The sequence below is a fragment of the Eptatretus burgeri genome, chromosome 16 (genome assembly GCF_056783735.1).
Source record: "Eptatretus burgeri isolate ZD-2024b chromosome 16, Ebu_testis_v1, whole genome shotgun sequence".
In the NCBI taxonomy this organism is placed as follows: domain Eukaryota; kingdom Metazoa; phylum Chordata; class Myxini; order Myxiniformes; family Myxinidae; genus Eptatretus; species Eptatretus burgeri.
The window spans coordinates 13,645,456-13,661,850 of NC_140976.1; the positions used below are offsets into that span (position 1 = coordinate 13,645,456).

Genomic DNA, 16,395 nt, shown 5'->3' on the forward strand with positions numbered 1-16,395 from the left:
GCTGATCCCCCAACTGTCGAGTTGGACGTCAAGGGTGTTACAATCCCTGTTGCTGACCCTCGAATCAACTGTGGTCCACCTACGCTTGTGGAAACACGGACTGCGGTGAACCAGTTGAAACGGGGCAAAGCTCCAGGGATCTGTGGCATCCATGCCGAACTTCTCAAGGCTGGTGGAAATGCTGCACTCGTGTCGTTGCATGCAGTTTTGTGCTCTGCCTGGAACACAGGCATCATCCCAACTGACTGGAAGAGGGGCCTTGTTGTCCCTCTCTGGAAAGGGAAGGGTGATCGCCAAGACTGCAACAACTACCGAGGGGTGACGCTGCTCTCAGTGCCGGGCAAGGTCTTTGCTCGGATAATTCTCGATAGGGTTCGCCACCATCTGCTTGAGCACCAGCGTCCAGAGCAGTCAGGCTTTACACCAAAGAGGTCAACGATTGACTGTATCCTTGCACTTCGTGTCCTCACCGAACGCAGACGAGAGTTTCGGCAGGGGCTGCTTGCAGCCTATGTTGATCTCTGTAAAGTGTTCGATTCAGTAAATCGGGATGTCCTCTGGAGGATTCTTGGTCTTCGTGGGGTGCCACCAAAACTGATCGATCTGATGTCTGAACTCTACTCTGGTACTGAGAGTGCTGTGAAGTGTGGTGGTACCATCTCTGACTTATTTCCAGTTGTTACTGGAGTTCGTCAGGGATGTGTACTTGCCCCCACACTTTTCAGCACTTGTATGGACTGGATTCTAGGGAGGATGTCGGAGAGATCAAGTTGCGGTGCGTCATTTGGGAATGTCAAGATCTCGGACCTTGACTTTGCAGATGATGCAGTCATCTTTGCGGAGACTTTAGACATCCTCTTGGGGGCCCTCGAGGTGCTGAATGAGGAGTCGGAGCCGTTGGGATTGCGGGTTTCTTGGGTCAAAACTAAGATCCAGGCTTTCGGTGACATCTTGGATGCTGCTGTCCTGTCTGTGTCTGTTTGTGGTGAGGATGTTGAGGTCGTGGAGAGATTCACTTACCTTGGCAGTGATATTCATGTCTCTGCTGGCTGCGAGTCAGAGGTCAATAGACGTCTGGGTCGGGCATGGGGAGTCATGGATTCACTGGATCATGGGGTGTGGCGCTGCCGGTACCTGTGCGGGAGGACGAAAGTCCGAGTCTTCAGGTCCTTGGTACTTCCAGTCTTGCTCTATGGGTGCGAGACTTGGACTCTGACCAAGGATCTGAGACGGAGACTTAATTCCTTTGGTACCAGGTCTCTTCGGAGAATCCTTGGCTATCGCTGGTCGGATTTTGTGTCCAACGAGCGGTTGCTGAGAGAGACTCGGATGAGATTTGTTACCTGCATAGTCCGTGAGCGTCAGTTGCGGCTGTATGGACATGTGGCTCGTTTTCCTGACTCTGATCCTGCTCACCAGATTCTCTCAGCGAGGGAGTCTCATGAGTGGAGGAGGGCAGTGGGTCGACCACGTGCCTCATGGTTGCAACAGGTTGACCATCATCTCAAGGAGATGGGGATGGGCCTGGCATCTGCCTGGGGGATGGCCAGACGGAGGCCCCTGGAGTACCGGCGGAAAGTGGACGCAGCAACGTGCTGTTCTGGCACATGCTCCCATACCTGACCTGACCTGACCTGATAGTGAGACCAAGGAGTTTGAATGACTGAACCTCTTTGAGAGGATTGTTGAGAATGTAGATGGGGGTAGGGGGGGGGTCCAGACATTCCTTTTGGAGAGAGATAGTGAGATTTTCCAAGATAGAAAGACATATTCCAAGTATGACAAGCTTTTGATTTTTTTCAGGGTCTGACAAGAGGGAAAATGCAGCAGCCTGCCTGTATGAATGATGAAGGACATCACAGCACAGGGTGGAGTGATCAGCAAATAGATGAAAAGGATTTTCCAGAGAGTCAGAGAGATCATTGATGAAGATCAGGAATAACACTGGGCTCAGACCACTACCTCAGGGCACCCTCACCTTGAATGAAAGGATTCCTTTGAGTGCCACATGTTGTCTATGAGAGTATAGGAAGTGAGGAAGCCATGTGTGGAGTTGGCCTTGGATGCCATAGACAGCCACTTTGGAGATCAAGGCAGGATGCCAGACTGTATCAGAAGCACGAGATATGTCCAGAGAGATGGCCTGAACTCATGTTTGACATTGAAGGCCTCCATCAATTGTTGGGCGAGTGGAAGCAGCATGTCCAAGGTGAAGTGACCTGGTCTGAAACTAAATTGGTGATCTGAGATGAGGTTGTTGGAGAAAAGGAAGGTTTTCATATTAATTGTGATGATAGATTCCATGAACTTGCTGATGATTGGAAGTAAGCTGATTGGTCTGTAGTTGAGGGAGTTCAGTGACAAGTTCAGATTCAAGTGCCAGGAGTGACAGGTAGAACCGAGTGCAGATGGAGGGTCATCCTGCGAGTGGATGAGGCCAATATGAAATGGGATTCAGCAACATCGGACAAGCGCATGCCCCGAGGGACGAAGAACCCACGAGGGTCTGCCAGGCACGTCTCATTCCCATCAAAGAAGTCCACTATCTTGCTCTCTTTCCCTCACCCAAGCTCCTATGAACCCCACGTGACCATATCATTGGGAGAAGATTTTTCTTCCTTGTTGGGTCACCGAAATAGATGACCCTTATTGTCAGTAATTCTGTCTGTTTGTTTGGATGTTTGTTCGTTTGTCATCAGCATAATTGGATGTAAACGTGGGCGGATTTTGACCAAACTCGGGTGGTAGGTACATCTTATGACCTCGCGCTTTGGAAATTGTGATGGTTGCTGGGGACGCTTTGGTTCCCTAGCAACAACCGAAAAACCTTCAAAATCGGTACCGTTCACGCGAAATCAATTCCGAAAGCCATTATCCCATGTTGGGTTATGAAATTTGGCACGAATGATCTACAGGTGATGCTCTATCAAATATATTCTGGTTTTTGTGATATATGGAATACTTTACCCGCAGCGCACCCTACAATTAGGGTATGCGCGAAAATTGGCGAAAATTGAAGGCCCCCTAGCGACCAGGTGAGTGCATCGATACGAATGAAACTTTGCAGGTTCATGGTACTCAACGAGTACTACAACTTTGCTTCAGGACATATGACCGATTTTGCTTAGGTTAGGGGTCAAAGGTCAATTAGTGCAAAAATCGATAATATGTGAGAGCTGGAGGTGCCTTCGCGCCAAATGCTACTCCTCCTAGGGTTATGGTCGGATGGTCATGAAAATTCACACTAATCGTCTGGAATACATTATGCACAAACAATCGCGCCGGATTTTCGATTTATATCTTTGTTCACCCACAGCACCCCCTCGAACTTTGGGGATTTCTGATTTCAAACCGCATTTTCGGTACTTTTCATTCAAATGGATACCGAGTAGTTATCAGTAGATGGAACTGGATGAGATTTGATATGCATAATCTTACGGTGATTCCCTATCTGCCATATGACATCCATTTTTCTCTATATCTCATAGTTTCCATGCTCGGCGACCCATCGCCGCCTACCGTCTTGTCATTAACCTCCGCCATCTTCGAAGATGGATGGAGGTTACTGATTTCACCCGTTTCTGTTTGTTTGTTTGTTTGTGAACAGTATTACGGAAAAACTCCTCGACGGATTTCGACGAAACTTGGTGGGGGGGGGGGGTTAGGTATGGTCCAAGGATCATGCCATTAGATTTTGGACTTGGCGGCAAATTTTAAAAAATATTTGAATTTTTTTTTTTGCATTTCTACATGTTTTAAGTGATTTCCAACCCCCCCCCCACAATAAAAAACAGAGAATTATTTTTTGTATTTCTACACGTTTTAAGTGATTTCCAACCCCCCCCAAAAAAATTGTTACCCCCCCCCCAAAAAAAAGAGAAAATATTTTTATTTTTTTTGCATTTCTACATGTTTTAAGTGATTCCCAACCCCCCCCCCCCAAAATAATTTTTTTTGTATTTCTACATGTTTTAAGTGATTTCCAACCCCCCCCCACAATAAAAAACAGAGAATTATTTTTTGTATTTCTACACGTTTTAAGTGATTTCCAACCCCCCCCCAAAAAAATTGTTACCCCCCCCAAAAAAAGAGAAAATATTTTTATTTTTTTGCATTTCTACATGTTTTAAGTGATTCCCAACCCCCCCCCAAAAATAATTTTTTTTGTATTTCTACATGTTTTAAGTGATTTCCAACCCCCCCCCCAAAAAAATTGTTACCCCCCCAAAAAGAGAAAAATTTCTCTTTTTCCCAAAACATTTCCCCAAAAAAAGAGGAAAAAAGTGCATTCTACATGTTTTAAGTGATTTCCAACCCCCCCCCCCCAAAAAAAAAAAATTGAGAATTTTTTTTTTGCATTTCTACATGTTTTAAGTGATTTCCAACCCCTCCAAAAATTGTTAGAGAATTTTTTTTTTTGCATTTCTACATGTTTTAAGTGATTTCCACCCCCCCCAAAAATTGTGAGATAAAAAAGTTTTGCAACTTTTTTTTTCAACAAAATTTCGATTTCTTTTTTTTTGCATTTCTACATGTTTTCAGTGATTTCTAACCCCCCCCCAAAAAAAAAATTGAGAATTTTTTTTTTTTGCATTTCTACATGTTTTAAGTGATTTCCACCCCCCCAAAAAAAATTGAGATAAAAAAAATGTTTTGCAACTTTTTTTTCAACAAAATTTCGATTTCTTTTTTTTTGCATTTCTACATGTTTTCAGTGATTTCCAACCCCCCCCCCCCAAAAAAAAAATGTTGGAGAAAAGAACTATAACTCTGTCAGCCTGTTGACATCATATTTAATGAATAAGATATGAGGTTCACTTGAGTGACCCAGCAGTATTGGCGGCGGAGGTTTTGCACTCTCCCGAGTGCTCCCCCTCTAGTTTCTCTCTGTCCTACTCTTCGTTGAATGAGTGATTTAAGTTGATGCGATAAGCTGTCAATATATCATGAACTCATTGGATTACAGTGTACAGAATAATAATTGTGATAAGCACCTTTCTCTCGCTTCATTTTCTCTCCATTCCCCATTTGAATTCATTACCTCTGCCACCGAAGGTGAAGGAGGTTATGTTTTCACCCCTTTCTGTCTGTTTGTTTGTGTGCATGATATCTCATAAAGTTGTGGACGGGTTCGGATGAAATTTTGTGGACAAGTTGGGTGTGTGAGAAGGATGAAGTGATTAGATTTTGGTGAAGATCTGGATCTGAATACAACTACCAGAATTTTTTTGATGATTCTTCACCTTTGAGAGATAGGGTCAAAAACGATATATAGCACAATATCTCAAAAAGTTGTGGACGGATTCGGACGAAACTTGGTGGAAACGCTGGGTGTGTGACAAGGACGAATTGATTCGATTTTAGTGAAGATCTGGATCCAAATTATTTTATTTTCAAAGTGATTCTTCACCATTGAGAGATAGGGCCAAAAAACGATATATAGCATGATATTTAAAAAATGTATTGGGCCTGATATGTTCTCATGGATCAGGCATTGCGTGGTGGAGGTATGTGCTCTACCGAGTGCCCTTTTAGTTAAACCTGTTTCTCACCATTGGTGCTTTGGCCTGGTGCACGGTTCTGGATTGACATCGTTATAACCATGTCGTGGGTAAATCCACGGCCGTTGGGAATCGACGTGAAATCCTTGGTTGGAGGTTTTACAAACCATCGTGATACAGTTCCTCGGATCTACATTCAAATAAACAGGGAATTTATCACAACCAGCAGATCTCATTAGTGTTTCAGCAAGTCAGAAACCGAAGAAACCGAAGTTGGCTTTCCCGCTGGACAGCATATGGTCTCTGTAGGCAATCCGTCGCGAAATGATTGTGCGGGTGGAAGATTTGACATCGAGTCCACCCCATGTTCGACCATTACAATATGAATATTTCTTGGCCCCGTGAGCATCTCTCTTCGATGCCCCTACTGAATTCTTCACTTCAGGTGCAGGATTCTTACTTCAATATTCCACGGTAAGCTCAATATGCTTTTCCTACCTCCTACATTTGCTTCAATAGTGGCGATGAAACAGAGGAGCCGCAGGGGCAAGCCTGGCCTTGAGCGCTGCTAACCCTTCCAACACACCTGTATGCAGGCATTCAGGTCGGCAAGTGCATTGGAAGTAAAAAATATTTTAATTGCGACAAAAAAGCAACAAAATAATAAAGAGAAGAGGTTAAAGCAGAGCTTAACTATCAGAATCAATTAAAAGGCTCAAGAAGAATTTACCATCTTTTGTGGCAATGAATGATTTGAGATGCTTGTTCACCAGGGGAGTTTTGTTCTGCAAAGTAAAAGAAATAGCTCGTCACCGAACTCATGAATCACCAAGGTACACTTTCTAGAAAGTGGTTTCCAACCAAGATTGGTTCTTCTTGAGAAAATGGTCAAATGCTTTATTATCACCATAAATCCCCACTTCTAACCTCAACGGTGCAGTATCACACATTCATTTACAGAATTCTAATTGTAAAAAGTCAAACTTTACTGCCAAAAAGTGCGATAAAGTGGAAACTCGTTAACAATGCTACCGAGCTCATATTTTCGGAGGAAATTTACATTACAAATTATCTGCAAAACACGAGCAAAGCATAAATAGTAAAAACAGGCTGTTTATCAAGGGTTTATTTGGTGAACTGCAAAACTTGGCTCAGGCTGAGAAATTAACAAACGTCCCAGCAGACACACAAAGTCAGTATGAAAGATTCACGACGTCGGGAATCGGCCGCTTGATTGTACAACCAGATCACGACGTGGTACAGCCGCAGCACGCAGAGCGATGATCTAAAACTATTTTTTCTGCCTCGTGTGTTGCCATGGTGACCGCTTTTCCACCTCGTGCCTTGTGATTGTGTTTGCCTTTCGCTGGAGGAGAGATCTGATTGGCTAATTCCAATTTCCACATCACGAGCAGCCATTTGCAAAGTTTGGTTAAACTTGTGAACTTTCAGCTGTTTCTGAGTGTGACAGACAATCCGTTTTAATCTGAAGAAGACTTTAGCTTTTTTAGTTAAAATTATCTTCCGCTGTGATCATTTTTGGTAAGTATAATATTATAAATCGATTTTATGTGTCTTAGCTTTTGTTTTTGGACGTTTTAAAGATCACAGAATCCATGAAGTGTTCCTGTTACTGGTGTGCTGGAATCTATATAGTTACATTCAATGGAAACCCTCCTGAGCCCTTCGGGGCACTTGATCGTGGTTCGAGCCTTGGACTCGGGAACGTGTATCTGACGATCGAATCCTCTGGCACCTCTAACACACGATTTCATCATTTGGTTTATCATGTTTAGCTGTCGTTGATATGGCCCTCCCCTGATATGGCCCTCCCCTGATATGGCCCTTCCCTGATATGGCCCTCCCCTCACCTGGCCCTCCCCTCACCTGGCCCTCCCCTGATATGGCCCTCCCGTGATATGGCCCTGCCCTGATATGGCCCTGCCCTGATATGGCCCTGCCCTGATATGGCCCTGATCGTGTGGAGAAAGACGGTAAATAATGAATTCATTTTACCACGGGCCTGGTGAAAAAAAACACCGGTCTGTGGCAAAAAGGGGACTCTGTAAAAATTACTTTGAACAAGTTTAATTGGTTCAGAAGCTTTTGAAAATATTTTACTGGTGTGGATAATGCTTCGGCCGTTCGGGTCTGACGAATTACCATTGTTCCGCAATGTAACAAATTAAAAGTTCCACTACCCTTAAAAAAGGCTCAATTAATATTATTTTTTATAACAATATTTTTTATGTCCTCTTTTAACGAGCTCGGCCTAACCAAAGGCAAAAGGAAAACAATTGTCAGTTATTGTTCGCCGAAAAATGTGAAGTTTTGTCTTAAAAAATATTAACCCTTTGGCCACCGACAAACTTCCGCTTGCAACAATGAATCCTTCATTGCGGTAGTTTGTCACTCGGGGAATTGTTCAAGTTTTTCGGTGCACAATTGTTTTCCTTTGGTAAAATGGTTATCAAAAGACATGAAAATAAGTTTATATTATCAAGAATAATATTAATTGAGGCTTTTTAAGGGCAATGGAACTTAAAACTTGTTACAAGCTGCTTCGAACACTGGTGTACTAAATTGTTTTTATTTTCTAAAATAAGGGTGATGTGCAATGCTGTGATGTCCACATACAATTTGTGTGGAAAGAATGGGAAGAGACCTTTCCGGAACCTGAATTTTTATAAAGTTGCCAGAGGTAATGAACTCTGCTAAATGACAGTTTATAATGTGCATGACTTGAGTGTAATTCACATTGCAAGTCTTGCTTGATGATCATAAAGCCAAATATATACGAAGTGGAAATTCTTATTATTTTTCAGACAGTACCATGGCCAGTCAGCCAACAGCAACGGGGGCGGCTGTGGACACTGCCGTATCACAACATTTGAAATATGCCCCTGATCGACGTGGAGGTGTGGGCAGAAACAAGCTCTCATCTATCTATAATTCCAGCAATGTGTGCGTCTGTGTGTCTGTGACCACTGTTTCTCGACAACCAATAGTCCGATCTCATTGAAACTTGCCAGCTATATTGCTGGGGACCTGAGTGTGTGCCTTTTCAAGGTTTGATATTAATCAGAGAAGTGCTTCCCAAGTTATGGCCATTTATTTACCAAACCACTGCGTAGGTGTGGCCGATGGGGAAAGAGATCCTCAGCCGCGTTCGCCATTACGGGTTACAACGTACGGACTTCCGAATAGTGATGACTTACTGTATTCTCATAATTTCTCGATTGCTTATGCGCATTTATAGATAAACACAATAACCCAATCCAGCCGTCCTTTATGAGAGTGAAGGAGCTGCCTGTGTGGTTGTTTGAAAGTTGTTATTATTTATTTATTTTTGCACATACGGCCATGCACGTATGGGCATGTACTAGTGTAATAATAACGAGTATCAGCAACACGCTGTGCCAGCCATCCACATCCTTGATTATTATGAATTTGCAGCATAGTTAATTGTAATGTTGTATGTTGGAAACCCAGCTGAAGTTTACATTGTGAAAATATTTACATGTACTTTTATGCATGATGAAGTTATTTTATTTTCTTGTGAAATCAAGATTGAAAACACCCAACAAATTAATTTTTTTGTGCTTTGGAATTATTTATGTGAGATGCATTCAAAATTGTGTTTTCATACTTAATGATGTTAGATTTATATTTTTTCTTTGTATGAATACACACGTATATATATATCTCTCTCTCATCGATTTGCCCGATTGTAATTCAGTTTTAAATAATTTTATGCACTGTTCATATCATGTCAAGTATCATCTGTTTAAGTCTTTTTGCACCTCATTCTATTGATGCCTGCTATGGGACATAACAAGTAAAAATATTTCTGAATTATATACATATATCATGGAGAAATTCTATCAGAAAGGTGTTTGACTTCCCAAGTAGGACCCATATTGTACTCTTTTACCAGTCATTGCTGAATTTCTACCAATTGAATGTCAACTATTATGTCGTATAGCAAAATTTATATGTGGTTCTTCGTCTTCTCATAATTCTTACCTGAGGTTGCTTAATTATGAATCTTGTAACAATGGGTAGTATGTCATCAGTAGCTAAAACGTTTAATTACATTTTATATAAATGCAAGTTATCGGTCAATAACTTTGATGCTCCTAATGCCCATATTGTACGCAAGCATAGAATTATTAGCAGTTTCTCTATCTCTATCTCTATCTCTATCTCTATCTCTATATATATATATATATATATATATATATATATATATATATATATATATATCTATATATATATATCTATATATATATATCTATATCTATATATATCTATATATATCTATATAGATATATAGATATATAGATATATAGATATCTCTATATATATATATATATATATATATATATATCGAGTGTAGCCTGTGGCTGCTGGTTGCATCATTGGTTGGGACGTGGCTCTGCCGCTGATGCAGTGTCCCCCTTACCAGTACACTGGTACTTATTTTGCCGACCTCGGAAGGATGACAGGCTGAGTCAACCTCCTGGTGTATAATTCAGCAGCCAACGGGGCTTGAACTCAGGACCCTAGGATCCCAAGCCACCACCCTAACCACTAAGCCAACAGGCTTGAGTTTTACTAACACTGCATGATGATGTTGTTTTCCTTAAAGGTGCCTTTGTGGAGTCAATTATATTTGAGAGAGAAGCTCCACAGTTCCTCTCTGGAGCAGAACTTTCTGAATTTGAATTGTTAACTGTGCTTTGCACAAAGTGAATTTGTCAAAAAGGTATTTACGACTTTTACCCATGTGGTATTTCTTTTTATTCCCCATTTTAGTACATTTTTCTCAATTGCAATAGTATCTACTTTTATTTATTGTACGTTTGTATTTGAGTGTGCTTTTTTGGTACGAATATAGATATTATTATTGTTAATACTGCTTGTATATTTTGCCGCAATCATGCTCTGCGTGATACGTGATAATAAATGATTATGAATTACAGTTGTTTTCAAGTTGTGGTCATTGTGTTACTGTGCAACGTATAATGATGTTGCAATACAACTTCAATGTTTTGGTAATGGCACCGGTGGAACAGCGGTGCTCCGCTGGCCCCAGACCTACAGGTCGAGGGCTCCATCAAGCTGGAAGCTGAAGGGAGTCATGCACTGCAGTGTTCGTTTATTTGGCGTGCAAAGAAAAGGGTAAAAACAAAACTCCATTTTATGAACGTTGTGATAAAGTTGAAAAATAAAGTCATGCTTCAATGTTGTGACAACGTTGAAATCTGACATCATGGGTGTTGCAAATACAACTCCCCACTGACACAATTGTGACGTCAGGATACAACCAGAACACGAAGCTGCAACAATGTCAGGTTTCAACGTTGTCACAACGTTGAAATCTGACATCACGGGTGTTGCAAATACAACTTCCCACTGACCCAATTCTAACGTCAGGATAGAACCGGCAAAGGAAGTTGCAACAACGTTGTGTGCCTGCTGGGGTGGAACCACTTTTAATCAGTTTACTTATTCCCTGTCTGAACAAAAAAATCTAATCAAATAAATGTAACAATGGAATCTAAATGTTTGAAGGCATACTAAGCAATTTCTGAAGTTCAGTTTTATCAAAATAAGTACAGTACCACAAAATATTTTCGTGTATAAACTGCCCTGGTAGAACAAAATTAACAATCCTGATTGCAAACAAACTTAATTTTAACAATCTTTGATACAACACAATGAAATCGACGAAATATATTTGTATCTGTAACATGTTCTTCAGCAACATACAAATGCTTAGACCTGTGAAGACATCGGATCGGTGATATTCTGACAGCCTGATCCAGATTTTGCCAAACGTGGAGTCGGTTTTGTTTCAGCTCTTGCGGATTGCTTGGCAGAGGTAGGCTTTTCCGCAGCTCCCGATCCATATGTTTCCATGGTGTGGTGGAACACATTTACTGCAGGAATATGGTACCAGTGCCATACGTCCAAAACCACATCTACAAAGAAGAGAGGGAGTGGGCTGCAGCTTCTCCCCTGGATATGACTAAGTCCTGATGTGAATCCATTTGGAAACATATGGATCGGGAGCAGTGGAAAAGCTGACCTTGTCAAGCGATATCAAAGAGTAGCAACAAAATCTATTCCACGTTTGGCAAAATCTGGATAAGGCAATCATATACATACACCACATGGCCAAAAATATAGGGACACCCCTACCAATTAGTGGATTTGGCTATTTCAGCCACACCCATTGCTGACAGGTGTATAAAATCAAGCACACAGCCATGTAATGTCCATCGACAAACATTGGCAGTAGAATGGGCCGTACTGAAGTGCTCCGTGACTTTCAATGTGGCACCGTCATAGGATGCCACTTTTCCAACAAGTCAGTTCAACAAATTTCTGCCCTAGTAGAGCTGCCCTGGTCAACTGTAAGTGCTGTTGTTGTGAAGTGGAAATGTCTCGGAGCAACAACAGCTCAACCGCGAAGTGATAGGCTACACAGCTCACAGAACTGGACCACCGAGTGCTGAAGCGCGTAGTGTGGAAAAATCGTCTTTGGTCAGTTGCAACACTCACTACTGAGTTCCAAACAGACTCTGGAAACATCATCAGCACAAGCACTGTTCAGAGAGCTTCATGAAATGGGTATCCATGACCGAGCAGCCGCACACAAGCCCAAGATCACCATGCGCAATGCCAAACATCGGCTGGAGTGGTGTAAAGCTCTCACCGCCATTGTACTCTGGAGCAGTGGAAACACGTTCTCTGGAGTGATGAATCACGCTTCACCATCTGGCAATCTGACAATCAAATCTGGGTTTGGCGGCTGCCAGGAGAACGCTACCTGCCCAAATGCATAGTCCCAACTGTAAAGTTTAGTGGAGGAGGAATAATGGTCTGAGGCTGTTTTTCATGGTTCGGGCTAGGCCCCTTGGGTCCAGTGAAGGGAAATCTTAACGCTACAGCATACAATGACATTCCAGACGATTCTGTGCTTCCAACTTTGTGGCAACAGTTTGGGGAAGGCCCTTTGCTGTTTCAGCATGACATTGCCCCCATGCACAAAGCGAGGTCCATACAGAAATGGTTTGTCAAGATCAGTGTGGAAGAACTTGACTGGCCTGCACAAAGCCCTGACGTCAACCCCATTGAACACCTTTGGGATGAATTGGAACACCGACTGCGAGCCAGACCAATTCGTTCAACATCAGTGCCTGACCTCACTCATGCTCTTGTGGCTGAATGGAAGTAAATCCCCACAGCAATGTTCCAACATCGAGTGGAAAGCCTTCGCAGAGGAGTGGAGGCTGTTATAGCAGCAAAGGGGGTACCAACTCCATATTAATACCCATGATTTTGGAATGACATATTGGACGATCAGGTGACGACATACTTTTGGCCATTTCGTGTGTGTGTGTGTGTGTGTGTGTGTGTGTGTGTGTGTGTGTGTGTGTGTGTGTGTGTGTGTGTGTGTGTGTGTGTGTGTGTGTGTGTATATATATATATATATATATATATATATATATATATATATATATATATATACAGTAGACTAGGTGTAAGTCAGCAGCGTGTAACTCGTCACTTCGCCTAAGTCGGCAGCGTCAAAAAGTCCCGAATTTATCTCATGTTAAATCCCTTTGAATAAAGGGTCATCCCTCTGCAAGTCGTCATCTCTAAGTCGTCACTTCGTCTAAGTCGTCAGATGTTGTCCATTCCCACGTAATGGAAACTCAAGTAAATTACCACTCCTAACTCGTCACACGGAACTGCTGCCTCGTGAGAAGCCCGATTTCATGGAATCGTGATGCTCGCTCATTGGTGTACACCACCAGTGATAGGCTATTTATAACTGCGTACACACGTTGATCGCACTGCAGGCAGGACAATGGCGACTAAGCGTAATCTTACAACTAAAACCTACCAAGAAAAATACGACATTATCCAGTTTTGCGAGGCAAATCCACTGATGAAGAAAACAGCCATAGCTGAGAAGATGGACATCAAACGGCAGACATTGAACGATATCTTGAAGAATAAGGGCAAGATATTTGGACAAGTAGAGAAGATCATGAGGCCGGTGGGAAGTGTGAAATGCGTGAAATGTGTGTCCTTTGAAGATGTCGATGACGCGCTCATCATCTGGTTTCGGCAAATGTCGGCTCAGCCAAATATTCGGTTTCGGCCGATTCGGCCGATACTGTCTTTCGGTGGAGGATTGCCCAGCCAACATCATGGAATACAATGACCAGTTTGAATCCTTTCTCATGCACCAGATGCCCAAGAGTTTGAGGCAGTCAAACATAACGGATTACTTCGCGAAGGAGTAAAGGATCGATCGAGCTTCGTGTTGAAGTCCGATCATGGTTTTATATTGGCTTGTTTTGTACATTACCGCACTCACTTACACATAGGCATTGAGTGGTAATCATCACCACGATGACTGTGTGTCATGTAATTTGTCACCATACCATCACCGATGGTATACGAGTTGTCTTACAGAGTTGTTCATTATCTTTACTTTTGATAAACTGATTCATGAATTCCATCTTTGCTTGATCACATTCCAACTCACCAACGAACCCCCACCTATGCCCCGAGGATTGTGTTTTCCTTTTGGTACAATAGCCGGCTCTCACATATATGTGTCCAGGCCACGCGCGACTTCATCCTTCACTCCACAGTCATCATGAATGTTCGCATACGCGCAAGTCGTCACATTTCTAAGTCGTCACTTTTTTCTCGGTCCCGATGGTAACGACTTACGCCTAGTCTACTGTATATATATATATATATATATATATATATATATATATATATATATATATATATATATATATATATATATATATATATTATACACTCACACCAATGTATGTGCGTGCGTGCGTGTGGCCTTCTTTCTTTGTCCCTTATGCATGGTCACACATTTTAAGTTACAAACTCTAAATTTGGGGTACAACTACAACTACAACTACAACTGTGTGTGTGTGTGTGTGTGTGTGTGTGTGTGTGTGTGTGTGTGTGTGTGTGTGTGTGTGTGTGTGTGTGTGTGTGTGTGTGTGTGTGTGTGTGTGTGTGTGTGTGTGTGTGTATATGTGTGGTCACATCAGCTATGTGGCCTCGGCCTCATGCGGGAGTGTGGGGGGGGGCGGTGTGTAAATTTGGAAGGGCCTTTTAAAGCCTGTCATCGTGTGACATTTCTTGCGGAAAGGGACATGAGGTCGGATGGGGGTAAAGGGGTGGGGCAGCGGGACATGAGAACCGGGATGGGAAGGGGTTAAAGCACTCCAGGCGCGGGTAAATTTGTCTTCCTTTACTTCTCTTCGCCAAAAATGGAGGGGCCTGTCAAAGTGGGGAAAAATAACTAGAGGGAGCCAGGGACATCGTGTAAGGTCAACATTTCTTGCAGCAAGGGATGTGCAGCCGGGGTGAGATGGTAGCAGAGGAGGTGGAAGCTAAAAAACTCCGAACTCAGGGTGTAGATACAACTTTGTGAGGGAAGTAACATTGCCATGTGGTCACTGCCTCAGAGGCTGTTTTGAGCACGCAAAGTGATGCCAAAGTGACCAATGTAGCAATTTTTGGCAAACAGGAGGACCAATAGGTCCATCAGCGAAGCGACGGGAGGCTCTGCTTGTACAAAATATCGATTTGATGCCTTCATGGGTTCAAGCACTATCTCGTCCTGAGGAACATCCTGCCAGATACATGTAGACTATTTGATTGTGTTTGCATCAGAGATTGTTAAAAGTTTGTTTCCAATCAGTGGTGTTCCTTTTACGCTGGCAGGGCATTGCATAACAGAATTCCTGAAGTTAGATTATTAAACTTTCTGATCACAAATTCTTAATCAGGTTTCCAAATCCAAACATTTGTATGAAATGGGTGTTAAACCAAAGCAAAAGCCAAATCACCAGGGCATTTATGCTCAATGAACTCACCTGAACCCTTTCTTGTTCTTCTAGAGCTACAAAAACCGCAGCTCGCAACTCAGCCTGAAAACAAAGAATGTTCATGTCGAACCATGCAACTCCAATTTTACAAGAATACTTCCCAACAGACGACAAGAATACTCCCGTCCTTAATGAATCATAATGATGTTGATAGATTTTCCCTGCAATCAAAATAGCAATAAAGTTCAACAACTCCAGGAGGCTTCCACGACTACAAGTCTTACAGTTCTCAAATCAGCAACCAAACTTGCACCATGTTTGATGAAAAGAATAAATGGGAATTTTTCCATCATCACATTGACAATGGTAAGAATAACTGTCACGACGATTGGCAAAGAAACTCAAGAAATATAAATGGCCTACGATTTAATGCTGAAGAGCACGGGTTAACAACTGGTCATGAGTACATTTGATCAAGGACCTAAAGTGGAATTCTCGATCCAAAATTTTCTTTTCGAGGATGGGGAGAGGGTCGAGGAGACAACAATGTCAAGGATCCAACGTGGAAGTGACACTCTCAATACTGAGTATGTCCACCTTTGGCAGCAATGACTGCATTGCACCGTCGTTGCATTGACCGTATGATCACTCCAATCTCAGCCTGGATAATGGTATTCTATGCCTGAATCGCTCCTCAAAGCTCTTTTTGGCCATCTTGGCAAGGTTCGAACATGACGATCAATGATATCCCCGAGACGTTCACTTGGATTTAAATCTGGCGAGATGGCAGACCACGGTGCCATGGCATTGGCGTTGGCATCGATAAGAACATTCCTTGTTCGATTGGCAATGTGAGCAGGAACATTATCATGCAAAAAGACGACTCCTCGACCATGTTGTTAAAGGGTAGGCAACACAATCATGTTGCTGTCAGATCTCATGAATGTATCAATTTGGTGTCAGATAGGCATGGATACAGATAAATTGATATAAAAGGTTTCAGT

The 16,395-nt window shown here is 42.5% G+C and overlaps 1 protein-coding gene across 5 annotated transcripts in view; it reads right to left on the bottom strand.

The window, feature by feature from the left end:
- Positions 1 to 16,395, bottom strand: part of CEP43 (centrosomal protein 43) — a 44,555-nt gene that overhangs the window by 21,931 nt on the left and 6,229 nt on the right. For all 5 annotated transcript variants that reach the window (XM_085860444.1, XM_085860445.1, XM_085860443.1 and 2 more), the window contains 2 exons: positions 15,440 to 15,493; positions 6,232 to 6,286 (listed from right to left, as the gene is read on the bottom strand). In XM_085860444.1, the coding sequence (XP_085716570.1) occupies positions 6,232 to 6,286; positions 15,440 to 15,493 (109 nt within the window). The remainder of the gene's footprint in view (positions 1 to 6,231; positions 6,287 to 15,439; positions 15,494 to 16,395) is intronic.